The sequence below is a fragment of the Neolamprologus multifasciatus genome, chromosome 15 (assembly GCF_963576455.1).
Source record: "Neolamprologus multifasciatus chromosome 15, fNeoMul1.2, whole genome shotgun sequence".
Taxonomy (NCBI): domain Eukaryota; kingdom Metazoa; phylum Chordata; class Actinopteri; order Cichliformes; family Cichlidae; genus Neolamprologus; species Neolamprologus multifasciatus.
Genome location: NC_140453.1, coordinates 31318140 through 31332756, shown reverse-complemented (window position 1 = coordinate 31332756; position 14617 = coordinate 31318140). Strand labels below are relative to the sequence as shown.

The window sequence follows — 14617 nt, the reverse complement described above, 5'->3', positions numbered from 1 at the left end:
AAAAACAATTTTGTGAGACCACAGTTTTCACCACGAAGCTAAAACAAAAACATTTTATCGCTTTCACAATTTAAAGTAAACAGCGCTGACACCGTCTTGCTTTTTTTCCTGCTTCTGCCACCTACAGGAGTCTGGGAGTGCATTTCTCCAAGGTTCGTTCTTTGACTTTGGACACTTGGGAACCAGAACTGCTAAAGGTGAGTAAGAAGAAGGTTTCATGTGCAAACAAATGCACATGAATGGTCTGCCTTGGTTACAAGCACAGTTTTTATTTTGTTATCACTCTGCCTTTTAATAAGATGCATTAAGGATCAGGAAGAGTAACATATGGCTGGAGTAACAGGGGCGATCGTGGCTCAAGAGTTGGGAGTTCGTCTTGTAATCGGAAGGTTGCTGGTTCGAGCCCCGGCTTGGACAGTCTCGGTCGTTCTCGTCAAAATGACGTTAACGGCATAACCGCATTAACACGGTAAATCTTCGTTAGCACTTCGTTAACACTGATCACCCCATGCAAGGGGCTGCACGGTGCTAATGCGTTAACAAGCTAACTGCAATAACGCATTAACGCGTTGTTGCCATTGAACTCACTGATTCATTTTGCTTTCTTACTAGAAAAATGAAAATGAATGATAATAATTGATTAAAAAAATTAAAAAAAAATTAAAAATTAAATTAAATTAATTATTTATTTAAATTTGTAATTTATTTATTTATTATTATTATTAAATTAAATTAAAAATGAATTCGTCTTGTAATCGGAAGGTTGCTGGTTCGAGCCCCGGCTTGGACAGTCTCGGTCGTTGTGTCCTTGGGCAAGACACTTCACCCGTTGCCTACTGGTGGTGGTCAGAGGGCCCGGTGGCGCCAGTGTCCGGCAGCCTCGCCTCTGTCAGTGCGCCCCAGGGTGGCTGTGGCTACAATGTAGCTGCCATCACCAGTGTGTGTGAATGGGTGGATGACTGGTTGTGAAAAGCGCTTTACAAATACAAGCCATTTACCATTTAACATTAGTCCACTAATGTTAATTTACATGTTTTCCAGTTAATGTGTGAACTGGGCAACAAAGTAATCAACCAGATCTATGAAGCTCGGCGAGAGGAGCTTGGAGCAAGAAAACCACAGCCGGGAGATCCGAGGTACCGAGTTACAAGCGAGCATGCTTGTAATTTCAGACCAAAAAATTGCTTTTGTAACCTATTTTGTTTCCTAGTAAATTGTACTTAAGACTCACTGACGGCCAACTTTCATTTTCACTTCATTCATAAACGAAATGTTTTTCTGGTTCGCTCACAGGCATGAGGTCGAGGCCTACATCAAAGCCAAGTATGTGGATCGTCGATTTGTGCGCCGGCCGTCAGACGAGGAGCTTCGCAGCAAAGTGGTCTCTCTGAGCAAACAGGAGAAGAGGCTGAGCGGCAACTCTGAGCACATGCCACCAAAAGCGCCTCCACCCACACCAAAACTTCGACCTGGTTCGAATGCTTCAGGGCAGTCAGGTCAGTTCACAGCTTTAAACCAACAGTTAGCTTCGCTGCAAGCCTCAGGATTCGAACTGTTAGTAGTCAGTGGATCATTGCCTCCAAAACATATTTTGTTATACTTTTTTTTACATGTTGTTGTTTTCCTTTTCATTTAAATGTATCTTTATCTTTTAATCAATTTCTTTTTATAGCATCCAAACAAAATTAAATAATCTGATTTCAGAGTTTGGTTGTTTCTCCCTCAGAATCAGAACTTTCTCCAGTAAAAACAAACAAACTAAATAAATACATCACATGAAGAAGGATTTGCTCGTGCGACGCTTCCTACCATGAAGAAGTGTCCACCCATCAGCATACTGCATGTTCTTTGTGAATAGCGTATGTCTCGGCTCTCTTTGCCTCCCATTGCTTTCCGTAGAGTCTGTCTCTTCCAGCGTCAGCCGAGCCAGTAGTCTAACTGTCTGTGCTTCCACCCTGCTTTTCCCCTTTCCCTAAATCTCTCTGCCCTTTCCTCCCCCTCTGGCTGTTCTGTGCTTCCGAACTAACCCCCGCCCTGACTGCCTCTCCCTATAACCCCACCCTGCCACTCAATTTACACCCTTCGCTCTCCAAACTCCCATCATCCCTTGCGTAGCTGCTGCCAGTGGTGCCGAGGCCCGCCGGGACTCTCTCTTCTGTCCTGACGAGCTTGACTCGCTCTTCTCCTACTTTGACACCTCCTCCAAGCTCAGGAGCAGTAAGTACTGAATGCTTAGTGTTTCGCTTGCTTTCCATCCCCCGTGTCCATTTGAAGTCACGGCGTTGGGCTGAGGACTAACAACCCTTCATCCTCCTCATTTCCTTCTTCATACGGACCGTGCTAATAAGCCATCCAGTCACGTTTTCCGTATTGCATTTTTTCTTTTGGACTGAGAGGTGGGGAGTGTTTCTCGCACATGGTTTTGTTTAGTGTGTTGGTATTTTTGCATATATCTGTGTCATATTTTTGATTTTTAGGGACCTGGAATTTAAGGTGAAGGCGGGGATCTGTCATCCGGTTCTCTTTCTCTTCCCACACTGTCGGCACCTTGAGTAAAAAATATTAGGAGCACCTGCTGTTTCTGTTAATCGGGCTGAAATAAGTTTGAGAGGCCGAACACATTGATTGGCTACAAACAAGCTCTGATAAATGTTACTTTCCACTGCCAGAAACAAGCAGCAGCAGCAGCAGCTCCTTTTATTTCATACACTCAGCAAATATCTTCACGTTCTTCTACAAGCAGTGACTCAGACTCTGTTTTACAGTAAAAAGTGCAGACAGCGGCATCCAGAACAGTGCTGATGGGAGCAGGGAGATGCTGGCCAACACCCCCTCCAATGACAGCCTGGCAGATGCAGGTAAGACGCACTCACCTCTGCTGTCTTCTGTGCTGAGACGCTGAGATTCTGAGAAAGAAATAGGGCGTTATGCAATCATACATACACTGCTTTGTGTTGTAAGGCGTGTTGTAGAAGGTTTAGTATTTTTCACACCCATCTTCTCATTTTCAGAACCCGCTGAGACTCCACCCATGCCCATGCCCGCCACACTGCCTCCTCCGTCACCCTGTAAGGAGATGGTTTTCTATGAGCCCAAGGAGTACAGCCCGGGTCTTCAGCTCTACTGGGCGTCCTGCGCCCGCAGCCTGCCGGACATGGCAGAGGCGCTAGCCCACGGAGCCGAGGTCAACTGGGTCAATACGGAGGAGGAAAAGAGGACCCCGCTGATCATGGCGGTGCAGGGGGTCAGTATGGCTACTTCAGCTTGGTACCATACATCGTTAAACTCAGTGGTCGGTAGGGCTGCTCGATTATGGCAAAAATGATAATCACGATTATTTTCACTGAAATTGAGATCTTGATTATTTGACGATATTTATTTAACAATAACAATGTGTTAAATAATGACTTTAAAGATTGTCAAAAAATAATATAAAATAGTGCAAATACTGATAACAGTGCAAATGTTTGCAATATAAAAAATAAATGAAAAATGTAAACATCTATGTTTAGTGAACTTTGCAGTGTTGCTCTGTGGTGCAGCTACGACACTGTAGCAAAGTTTACACACTGTGTCTACTTGATCCACGTCTGACTCCACCAACCCATAATGTTTCCACACCACTGAAGTTCTTTTTTACCTCTTTTCAACCAACAGCAGTCACTCTCCTCTCCAAATAACTTCAGCTTAGCTTCCCGAGCTTCCCTCGGGTCCTCTTAATCAGCGGTCCCCAACCCCCGGGCCTCGGACCGGTACCGGTCTGTGAGTCGTTTGGTACCGGGCCGCGAGAGTTGAGGCTCAGGTCTGAAATGTATAGTTTTCAGGGTTTTTATCTTCTAGAATCTAAAATCTTCTTTTTTTCAGTACCGGTACTAGTTTTATTTTGTTGTATTTATCCGCGACACCTTAAAGGCCGGTCCATGAAAATATTGTCGGGCATAAACCGGTCCGTGGTGCAAAAAAGGTTGGAGACCGCTGCTCTTAATTGTTGTGACACGTGTTCGAAATGCAGAGAGGTGCGCTCGATTTGCCACACGAAGCAGCGCGAGAGTAAAGCACGAGGCAGGGGCTAATAATCGGCTCAGTCATTTTTAATGATCGTTGAAAGCCCAGATCGTAATCGTGATTAAAATTCGATTAATTGAGCAGCAGATTTAAAACCTTTTCACCAGTTTTATGTCACACAGGTGGATGAAATAAAGTGTTGCCTGTGTTCGACGTCTGCGTCAAGTTTCAGCCAAATAATAAACTCGTAGCTTTTTCCTCTCGGTCGTAAAAGGCTCCTCTGCCTGCAGAGTGGGCGGGATTGGGGGTTGTGATTTACTAAATATCGACTTAATAATCTGTGAGGAGTTAGAATCTCACTGAACATCAATCTTAAGGTCAAGCTTTATGAATATCTTGTACAATAACTCAAGAAGGAAATCACCTAGAAACTGGATATTAATGCCATACGTGCATCTACCAGGAGCCTGCAGGGTAGCAGTGGTGAACGCCAGTATTATCTATAGATACTCTAAAAATTACAGAGATGTTCTTATTTACTCGAGCATTTGACTTCATGGAAACGATATCACACCTGTTTAGTTTAATCCAGCTTTTCTTTAGTTTGGGTTTGAGACATTTGCAGATGCTAATATCTATACTCCTCCATATTTACCTGTTAAAAGCATAGTGTGTGAATTAAAACAAATCTAGACCTAATGTGTTGTGCTTCTTGAAAGAAAGGCATGTGTCATTATAAACACCTGTAAATTTCAGGGGTCTCTGGTCACCTGTGAGTTTCTGCTCCAAAATGCAGCGAATGTGAACCAACAGGACGCTCAGGGCCGAGGACCCCTCCATCATGCCACCATGCTGGGACACACGGGGTTTGTTTCCACTTCTCCACCTTTATTACTTCAAATGCAACACGGATTATGTTTTACACTCAAAAAAACATCTTGCATTTCCGTTGCAGGCAAGTGTGTTTATTCTTGAAACGAGGAGCGAATCAAAACGCTACAGACATTGAGGAGAAAACACCCCTGTCCATAGCGGTGGAGGCGGCCAACGCAGACATTGTCACGCTGTGAGTGTCGTGGTAGTAATCTTAGATTACAGAGTGCATTGAGATGTTACCTTTAATTCCCTGTTTCTTTATTCGCTCCCCAGGTTGCGACTAGCCAAGATGAACGAGGAGATGCGGGAGGCGGAGGGGCCCTACAGCCAGTCAGGTCAATATAACTCCAACAGCCCCACCGAGATGCAGTACAGGAAGTGCATGCAGGAGTTTATTAGCTTGCAGCTGGATGAATCTGAATAACCAGCCACTGCCGTCAGCGCGTTGAGCCAACGACGCCTAGGAAACAAAGTGTCGGAGTTGGGCTCAGCTGACTTAAAAGAGCACCACCCCCAATCATCCATTCTCAGGGGTATTGTTAAAAATTTGGGCGATTTTTCTTTATCGAGAGGAATTTAATCCACTGGCCTATTTAAGTGAGCTGAGCCCAACTCTGCCAGCTGTGCTCGTGCGTCCTGCTGTTACAACTTCCTGCCAGGTGCTCCACCAGCTGCACCTTGTCCCTCAGCTGCAGGGTTAAAGCCATCGACTCTGGGCAGTATTAGAGTTTTTGTTCCAAACTGGAACATCCACCTTTTCCATTTAAGTGACTGTTACTTATGTCAAGTTACTGATAGTACAAAAATATTTTTCCTCGGTTTTAGAGGTGATTAGAAGGTAGCTTTTTGTTTTGTTTTGATTAAAGTAATTGTTATTTTTAAATTCCTGTTGTGTTTCTGCCAGCAGTCACAGTATCTTTGCAAAAAAAAAATAATATATACATATATAAATAAATTAATCTGCCCAGTAACTGCCACCAGTATCCAGTGACACTCAGACCTCAGAGGGAGGGCAGTTTCTACTGCATTATCTGGCAATAATCGAGACTTTTTGAATGATACTTTTTAAAATCGTCGTGAGAGGCGTGTCTGTAATATTTCCTTTCCAACTGACCTCTCAGAAGTCATTTATGCACCTTCCTGTTAATGGTTATGCAACTGCTGTACCTTTTCCCATGACTGTACGGTTCTTATTTGAAGTCTTAACTGCTTGTCAAGTCCTGTTTACTTATTTAACGACGCATCTTTCTGGTGTTACATGACAGATGTTTTTAGAGCAGTTTTCTTTTATAGAGCAGACTCTACTAAGTCTAGTTATTCTTACTGTACATGCTGTAAATGATGTTTCTAGAGTGACTCTGGTTGCACAGCAGTAAGTGCCATGAGGACTCTTGTGTTCGCATACTTTTCTTTTGAGTGTCTTGGTTGTAGTGCTTGCTCATTGCCCATAATCATGGGAAATCCAGAATTGTAAGACAAAAGGACTTTTAGAGCCTTTGCACTGATCGTCCTGAATGTTAGTGGATTTGAAGGTGGTACATTTCAAGCAGCAATAGTGCAATAGTCTAGAAACGTATCCACATGTAACCATGTATAGCTTTTGATCACCTGCTTGTCCTGGCTTATATTCACGTTAATCATTATGGGAGCTTTATTATTTAAAAAAACAAGCAAAGATAATGATAAAAAATCTAGTTTTTCAAAATGAATGTAGACGGAGAGGAGGGTGATGGCAATGAATGATTGAACTGTACCCCAGTTTCATCCCACATCGTCTCTCTCATGCTGCCCCGACTGCTCGGAGGGCACCGAAGCACTTTGATGAAACGGTCACTGAAAGAGCAGCGCCCCCTGCTGCAGGCAGAGCGTCAATGCAACGTTTCTAATCGCTGATTTGTGTGGATGTCCCTGGATGTTAGAGATCTGGTGTTTAGTAGTTCTCTATGAAATGTTTGTGTGCGATTGTGGAGCAAAAGGATTTAATCGTTTGTGTGTGCTGACACACAGGAAGAGGAGGGCTGAGCTCATTTCTTCTCGAAGAACGGAGCGTTTACACTAAGGGCGAAATGCACAGCTGGAGGAAGATGCACTGTTAGTAGCTGTTTGGACCTTACAACAAATAACTAGAAGTTATTTTGTCTTGTTGTTGTTTATTTAATGGTTATTGATAGAGACTGATGCCAAACAGGTCAGCAGCAGGTTTGTTAGCAGTGATTGTGACAGGATGTTTGTGTTGAGCAGAAAAGGAGATTTAAAAACATGTTTGGTACTCCAGCGTCTCTTCATCAGCACCCTCCAATCAGCTGATGAGTGCTGAGGGATATTCAGGGTTAATGAATGTGAGGGAGCGGTGACCTCATCAGTCCTCTGTTCCTTTTCTTTTCTCTTTAAAAAAGTTCTCTTGACTCGAGTGTTTGAAGTGCAGAGCCGTGGTTCTCGGTTTAATATTTCTTGGCATTTAAATGATTTTTAAAAATAATTTTACGATGTTTTTAAAAACTATTCTTTTACAACATCATGTCGTGTTCTTAAAAAAGCCCAAAACAAGAAATTGACCCTTAAAACCGACTGAGAACCACTGATCTGATTAAGCTGGAATCTTCTCTTCCTCCTACACTCTCACGTTCTCTTTTATGTAAATCTGTTCTGTCACTTTTTGTATTTTGCTTTTCTCACTCTCCTCCCCAGAGTTTGTGCCTTTCTTCTTTTCTCTCTTTCTTTGGGGTGCTGAGGCCAACACAACTGTATTTTTGTACATAAACTCCTGCACTTTAAACACAATACAGTTGTTGATGAAACAAACTTGCTGTCTGTGGGCTGTCTTTTCTCTCCGAGTCCGTGTCCCGTTGCTAACGAGCGCCTCGCTGACTGTTTCCTCAAACATTTGCCTTTTGCTTCTTCTGTCCTTCGCCTCTTTTCTCCCCTCTACATTGTTCTGTTTCATATTTCGCAACCACGCCAGCACTCTTAACAGGTATGGCTAATTATTTTTTCTTTTTCACTCTTGTTGACACTGATGACACTGTCGCTGCATGAGCCCCCTCCCCACTTTGCATGAAACTCTGTGCATGTTTTACCTGCTTTACATCTGCACAATGAGGGCGTATGTGAAATTCCACTGCATTGTGGTTTATAATCACTGTAGTCTTGACAACTTGAAGACTTCGGCAGAATATGAATATGAAGGGGAATATGGGGAAAAGTTCAGCTATTTGTGAACATTGTTTAAACACCTGCCTCTACGCAGAAAACAAAACATTTGTGCTACAGCAGAAGATACGAGATGGAGGATTTATTATTTCATGCAGCCCCGTCAATACTTTAGTTTATAGTGAACATAAGTTATGAGCAGTCCAGTAAACTTTCCTTCTTAAATGTATCTACAATGAAGTGTTTTTGTCATAGACTGTATATAAAAGATGTACATAATTCCCATAATTCTGTCTGGGTGAAGCTTGAGCTTAATTGAAACGTCTACGTCTGAGTCCTATGTAGAGTCTGTGCAGCTGGAGTCACAAAAACAGGCAGGCTCGCAGGCGTCTGGCCGTACCTTTGTGATAACTGTCCGATGATGAGGCTGAAAGTGAAACTGCAAACGTGGAAATGACAAAAACCACTTAAGTGGCACCTGTGTTCGGGGTAACATTGTTGCCACTACGTTGGCAATTAAGATTCTCTTGCTGAATTGATCGTTTCTCTTTCATTTGATTTGCGATACAACGACAGAAGAAGTAGCTGGATGTGAATAGGAGGGAAGGATGGTACTAAACGGGCCAATCACAGTGCATTTCTAGGGAGGGGCACATCAGGTTACAGCGTAGGGTTTCGTGGTTGATTTAGACTACTTCGGTGAATCGTTGTAAAGCCTACCAAGTGGCAAGTGGCCGGCATGATTGCCAGTATTCAGGCCTGTGCTCGGGGATTATGTTGTGATTACTCTGTGTTTTATATGCGGTGCCAGCTACAATAGAAACAAATACAATCCTGGCACCATTCTTTATTCCGGAGGCAAACATATTTGTTCCTTACGTTTTGGACTTTTTGTTCCTCATTTACGTTGCAATAGTTTCTGAGTCTCCCTCCAGGAATTTACTGAAATCTGCGAGTTATATTGAGGCAATAATTGTTTTTCTCTCACTGATGAATAAAAAAAAACACGAGGTGGAAAAAGTGGCAGCAGATGCACAGAAGGAATTGACTGTACTGAACAGGCCAATAAATATCGTTGCAGCTGCTTTAACACGATGTACAGATGCATTTCTTGGAGGTGCACATCAGGTTCTGATGGCTAGATTTAACACAGACGTTGAGCGATATAGATTGGACAGCAAGGGTCTGTGGGGATGCCACGTTTCTGTCTGTTTTTGTGACCACACAGACTCACCAACGGTGCACCAGCTGCACGTGCGCCCCCCCAGTGAGTGGACTTAAAGTGGTCTTCAAAGGATTCATTACTTCAGAGCCGTATAATCATATCTTAAGGCGATGCAGATTTAACTCTGAAGCATAAATTCACTGCTTTGTGGAAGTACCTTAAACTGACATTCTTTCTAATGACCAGCAGGGGGCGACCACTCTGGTTGCAAAAAACACTACTGTACAGAAGTGACCAGTCGCTAGTTTTAAATCTTATTAAATACAAAATGATGTGTTTTTTTAAAATTATAATCCTTTTGTTTGTTTGTCTAGTTTTTTTTTTAAAAGGTCAAAATGTCCATCTTTGATATACAGTCTATGGTCTTACACTGTTTCCTAAGAAAATAAAAAAAGTTTTGTTACTCATGTCTTTTCTCCCTCGTGTTTTTACAGGAGATGAAACGTACCAGGACATTTTCCAGGATTTCACCCACATGGCCTCCAATGACCCAGACAAGCTGAACCGCTACTAGCAGTACGACTCGCAGCGGCCGTGACGCTGGAGGGCGCCGTCCACCCACGGTCAGAAGGGCTGTTTTCACAAAAACAAAAGTTGGAATGATGTCCACTTCGCATTCACACTCATTCAGAAACGGCCCCATCAAAGCCAGCGACCGTATCTAATGTAGCCAAAGCTCCCTTTCATCAGTTCGTTTTCACGGAGGCGAGTGCTTCGTTCAAGTGAAGGGGAGCTTCGACAGTGGATTTTCTTTTTTTAAACTGTGCATGTTAATAGGATGTATAACAGTAAGTAAATGGTACAGTGTTAAAGCCTTTGGAAGGATTCACATAGTCTTAAATCCAATGATAATTACACTCAGACTGAATGTAAAGATGCCGTCAAGGCTGTCGCTTACTTTGACTGAGTTAAATGTTTGCTGTCACACTTTGTGACGGTGAAGGACACTTATTGTTTTTTTTTAATAAAGTTAAAGTTGTGGTGCATCAGAGCTGCACAGAGAAGTAAGCCCACGGCAGACTTTTAAAGGCTCTGTTTCATGCTTTTTGTTAACTGCTTCCTCCTTTCGTTGGGACTCTTTTAATGAGCTGCAGCATTTTTTTTAATGTAAGTTTTTCTTTAGAGAATCATCAGCAAGTGTATAAGTGTCCGTATGCTTTTATGTTAAATCACCACAGACGTTTACCAGTTTGGATGGTGGCTTTGAAGTGTACAGTGATCTCTGACAGCAGTAAACCCAGAATCAATTCACATGTAAGGTTAAATAGTTGATTTGACTTGATTTTTAAATGCTTTTCTTTTTTAGAAATGTAATTTCTCACAAGTACCTGCAGTGGTTTGAAAAACCATCGGTCATTATTGGGATGATTTCACTGTGTAGATACAGGCAACGCTTTATTTTATGGGTCAATCATTTTCCAGGTGTTTGTCGGTGTGACAGTGTAACGCTGTTTTTATTATAATGGCATTTTCCCAGAGTAGATCCATGAAAAACGAAAAGAAAAAAGTTAATGCTGGTCAATCAGAATCAGAATTTATTTGTCACATCCTGCCATAGTCGAGTGGCTCGACATTCACAGCAGCTCGTCAGAAAAACAAAACATCCTCCTGCTGTTGTAAACCAGTCGGCGATCGATCGTTATAAAAGCCCTTTAATAAGACGACAGCAGCGCGCGGTAAAATGTGTTTTATAGCTTAGCAGTTGTGTGTAACGTATCTAATGCTGCAGTCACACAAAACACAGTGGCTGTACCAAAACGTTGCTGCGACTGTGCAATAAACTTGTTGCCTTTGAAATAGGTTTAGCTTTGAGGACGGGAAGAAGATGCTGGAGTCAGTCTGAGGTCACGTTGGCAGTTGCATGAAATCGCTTACATTTGAAGCAGTAATTCTTCCATAAATAACGATGTAGTTGCTGCAGGACGGCAATTTAACTGCAAAATGACACAGGTGCTCAGCAGCCTTGCTTTGATATAGGAATATAACCACGGTACAACCGGTTTAGACCAGCTGAGTCAAGTTTCCTATTGTAAAGATGTGCATCACAGATGAGTCGCCCTCACCGGTGCAGACTGACTGCATCAACAGTTATTTGCAAACTCTCAGCAATCTGTCTGAGAGCCCCCTCCCTCGTGGTCACCTAAAGGTTGAGGGTATTGCACGCTTGGTCTTTGACACCAAAAAATTCAGTGCAGTCAACGCGCAACTGTTGGCTTTGTTTTTTCCTCGGTGCAAGGTTGCTGTTCGGTTTGGTCGTTAGTGAAAAATGTGAATTCTCTGACCGGCTGACGAGTCGCTGTTGGCTCCTTGCAGTTGCTTTGGTTGCTGGTAGATTGCAGTTGTCGCCTATAGTTTGCATGGGCGGTGTACAGTCATCTGCAAACACCGCTGAGTTTTAGTGAAGCTCCAAAAAGTGCGACGCAAACTAGATGTGGAAGTTGTGCCTTACCACTGACTTATCATCGTTTCATTATTTTGGTCAGACTTTTTCAAGATTTACTGCCACTTCAAAAGTACTTAGCATCTGCTGTGCAGACTTCAACAACTGTGGCAATCCGCTAGCAACCAAAGCAACTTTATATAATACGCATTTGTGGTCAATTTCGACTAACAACTGCCAGAAACTGCCTCGCAACTCATTGGGAAGTACACATTTGCCCCTGACAGCGTAACTAAAAAACAGCAGAAAACTAAAAATTCTGAAAATGAGCATCTTCTTATTTCATGGATGAATCTATAAACAATATCAGTGCTTTTCTTTCCAATTAATCTGCTGTGTGTGTGTGTTCAGACCAGCTGAATTCAGCACTGTTTCCTGCCTCTAACAATATACAGAAGATGAGATTAAATATAGATCCACTGAATGGCTGTCGCTGAAGCACAGAGGCCGAGGTTTACTCAGACATGTAAATGGTGCACACCGTGTCTCGTAGCTAATTAGGAGCAAACTACACCGACCCTTCAATGAAATTTGTTAGCAGGTTTTTGGGAATATTTTGAAAATGACAGACCTGTAAACTCAGAGCGATGCAGAGTAACCGGATGTGTTAGTGAGTAATGCACATGCTGTGAGACATTTGTTTCCGTCCTCTCGTGTGTTGAGCTGAGACATTAACCTGATGGATCCAGTTTAGACACCTCCGGGTGAGTTCAGTGAAATCTTCAAATACGACTTCTGCAACTTCACTGATGGAAGTTTTGTACTGTGAGTTTCTGTGTTCCTCGCTTCTCCTGCACTTCACTTCTGTTCTCTTTGAAAGTTACACGACACAGTCAGATGTTAATCGCAGAGGAAACCTGGGGCTGACGAAACTTGGGATACAATTCTTGTACATTTTGTACAGATGCTTTTGAATTCTCCAGAGGACTGAAGTATAAAGTTAAAGGTACTTGAATCATTAAATAAGCTTTTGTATATGCTGTTCTTTGTATCGTTCAATAATTTTAGCCCCCTTTTTTAAATTGCCTGTCTGTACACCAATATACATGTACTGTATGTTATACCTGTAATATGGAAGGATTTCAATACATACAGACTTGAGGATTCAGCTCCGTGTTGGTTCTTTTATTTTGAGTTCTTCATTTGACTTCATTAAAATCATCAAACAGCCGTTTGACACTGTTAACAGGTTATTGTACGACAGAGAGGTTTTCTTAACTCACAGCCTGCTCATGAAGAAAGAAAAAAGTTTCCTTTCCTTTTAAAATCAAACTAGACAACAATCCTAAATTCCACTCACGGTTGTTGGTGACAGGGGGGCTGGTCCAAGTGTGTCAAACTGCTGATCTGCTGGGATTTTTCTGCACAACCATCTCTGGGGTTTTACAGTCGACGGTCTGAAAAAGTATCCAGTCAGTGGTAGTAGATGGCTGTAGGAAGGCAACAGCAATCTCAATAGCCACTTCTTACATTTAAGATATGCAGAAGAGCATCTCTGAACACAATATGGTTAAACTGTGAAGCCGATGGGCTTAAGCAGCAGAAGACCACACCAGATGCCGCTCCTGTCGGCTAAGAAGAGGAGAGTGAGGCTACCATTTACACAATATTCATATGGTAGGGTCATGAAAAGCACTGATCCATCCTACTCGTGTCGTCAGTTCAGGCCCCTGCTCGTGGTGTAGTACTGTGGGGTGTTTTTTAAAAATTCAATTCAATTCAATTTTATTTATATAGCGCCAAATCACAACAAAAGTCACCTCAAGGTGCTTCATAGATACAGAGAAAAACCCAACAATCATATGACCCCCTATGAGCAGGCACTTTGGCGACAGTGGGAAGGAAAAACTCCCTTTAAACAGGAAGAAACCTCCAGCAGAACCAGGCTCAGGGAGGGGCGGGGCCATCTGCTGTGATTGGTTGGGGTGAGAGAAGGAAGACAGGATAAAGACATGCTGTGGAAGAGAGACAGAGATTAATAACAAGTATGATTCAATGCAGAGAGGACTATCAACACATAGTGAGTGAAGAAGAAACACCCAGTGCATCATGGGAATCCCCAGCAGCCTACATCTATTGCAGCATAACTAAGGGAGGATTCAGGGTCACCTGGTCCAGCCCTAACTATATGCTTTAGCAAAAAGGAAAGTTTGAAGCCTAATCTTAAAAGTAGAGATAGTGTCTGTCTCCTGAATCCAAACTGGAAGCTGGTTCCACAGAAGAGGGGCCTGAAAACTGAAGGCTCTGCCTCCCATTCTACTTTTAAATACTCTAGGAACAACAAGTAGTTTTAGCACACTGGGCTTCTGAGTACCAGCTGAGAATCGTTTAAATCCTACATCCTTCCTCAGTGTTGTTGCTAAACACGTCCAGCAGTTAAGACCGCGTGTCCCATGGCTCCTTCTGGCTGGATAACACACCACCCCATAACATTACAGTGATTTCAAATGAACGGGAGATTCTCCTTATGAATTTACAGCAACTGTGTGATGCTATCATGTCAACATCGATCAAAACCTGAGAGGGATGTTTCCAGCACCTTGTCAAATCTCTGCCATGACGAATTACAGCAGCTCAGAAACAGAAGCAGGTCCAAACCAGTACTAGTAAGGGACCTATAAAGTGATTGAAGATGTCCTTAAAAGGTTTAAACAGACCAATGTAATAAATAACAACAATACTTCAAGCCCAAAGGACTTTTCTTCTTTCACAGGGACTCTTAAAGACACTCAGAGCACGACAGACGCTCCTCTCGGCTGCTGTACGCTCGTTATCGTGACACTGTCTTTGCTTTGGCCTATTATACTTTGCTTCCTGTAAAGAGGATAATCTGTGATTGGGACAGCTTGATTACAAGATAATGAAGGGGGTCTAAAACTGATTTTGGAGAGCTGAGGCCCTGATGCTTTGACTCTGTTGTC

At 42.7% G+C, this 14617-nt stretch overlaps 1 protein-coding gene across 2 annotated transcripts in view; it reads left to right on the top strand.

The window, feature by feature from the left end:
* The window catches only part of LOC146502443 (arf-GAP with coiled-coil, ANK repeat and PH domain-containing protein 2-like), a 56382-nt gene extending 43578 nt beyond the window's left edge, over positions 1 to 12804 (top strand). Inside the window, exons 16-25 of one of the 2 annotated variants that reach the window (XM_085134081.1) lie at positions 128 to 197; positions 1042 to 1136; positions 1294 to 1496; positions 2116 to 2217; positions 2766 to 2858; positions 3012 to 3244; positions 4762 to 4871; positions 4961 to 5071; positions 5155 to 5216; positions 9691 to 12804. In XM_085134081.1, coding sequence (XP_084990207.1) covers positions 128 to 197; positions 1042 to 1136; positions 1294 to 1496; positions 2116 to 2217; positions 2766 to 2858; positions 3012 to 3244; positions 4762 to 4871; positions 4961 to 5071; positions 5155 to 5216; positions 9691 to 9770 — 1159 coding nt within the window. In that variant the 3' untranslated portion in view covers positions 9771 to 12804. Of the gene's footprint in view, positions 1 to 127; positions 198 to 1041; positions 1137 to 1293; positions 1497 to 2115; positions 2218 to 2765; positions 2859 to 3011; positions 3245 to 4761; positions 4872 to 4960; positions 5072 to 5154 lie in introns of both variants that reach the window. The other variant, XM_085134080.1, reaches the window with a different exon arrangement.
* The last annotated feature ends 1813 nt before the right edge of the window (positions 12805 to 14617 follow it).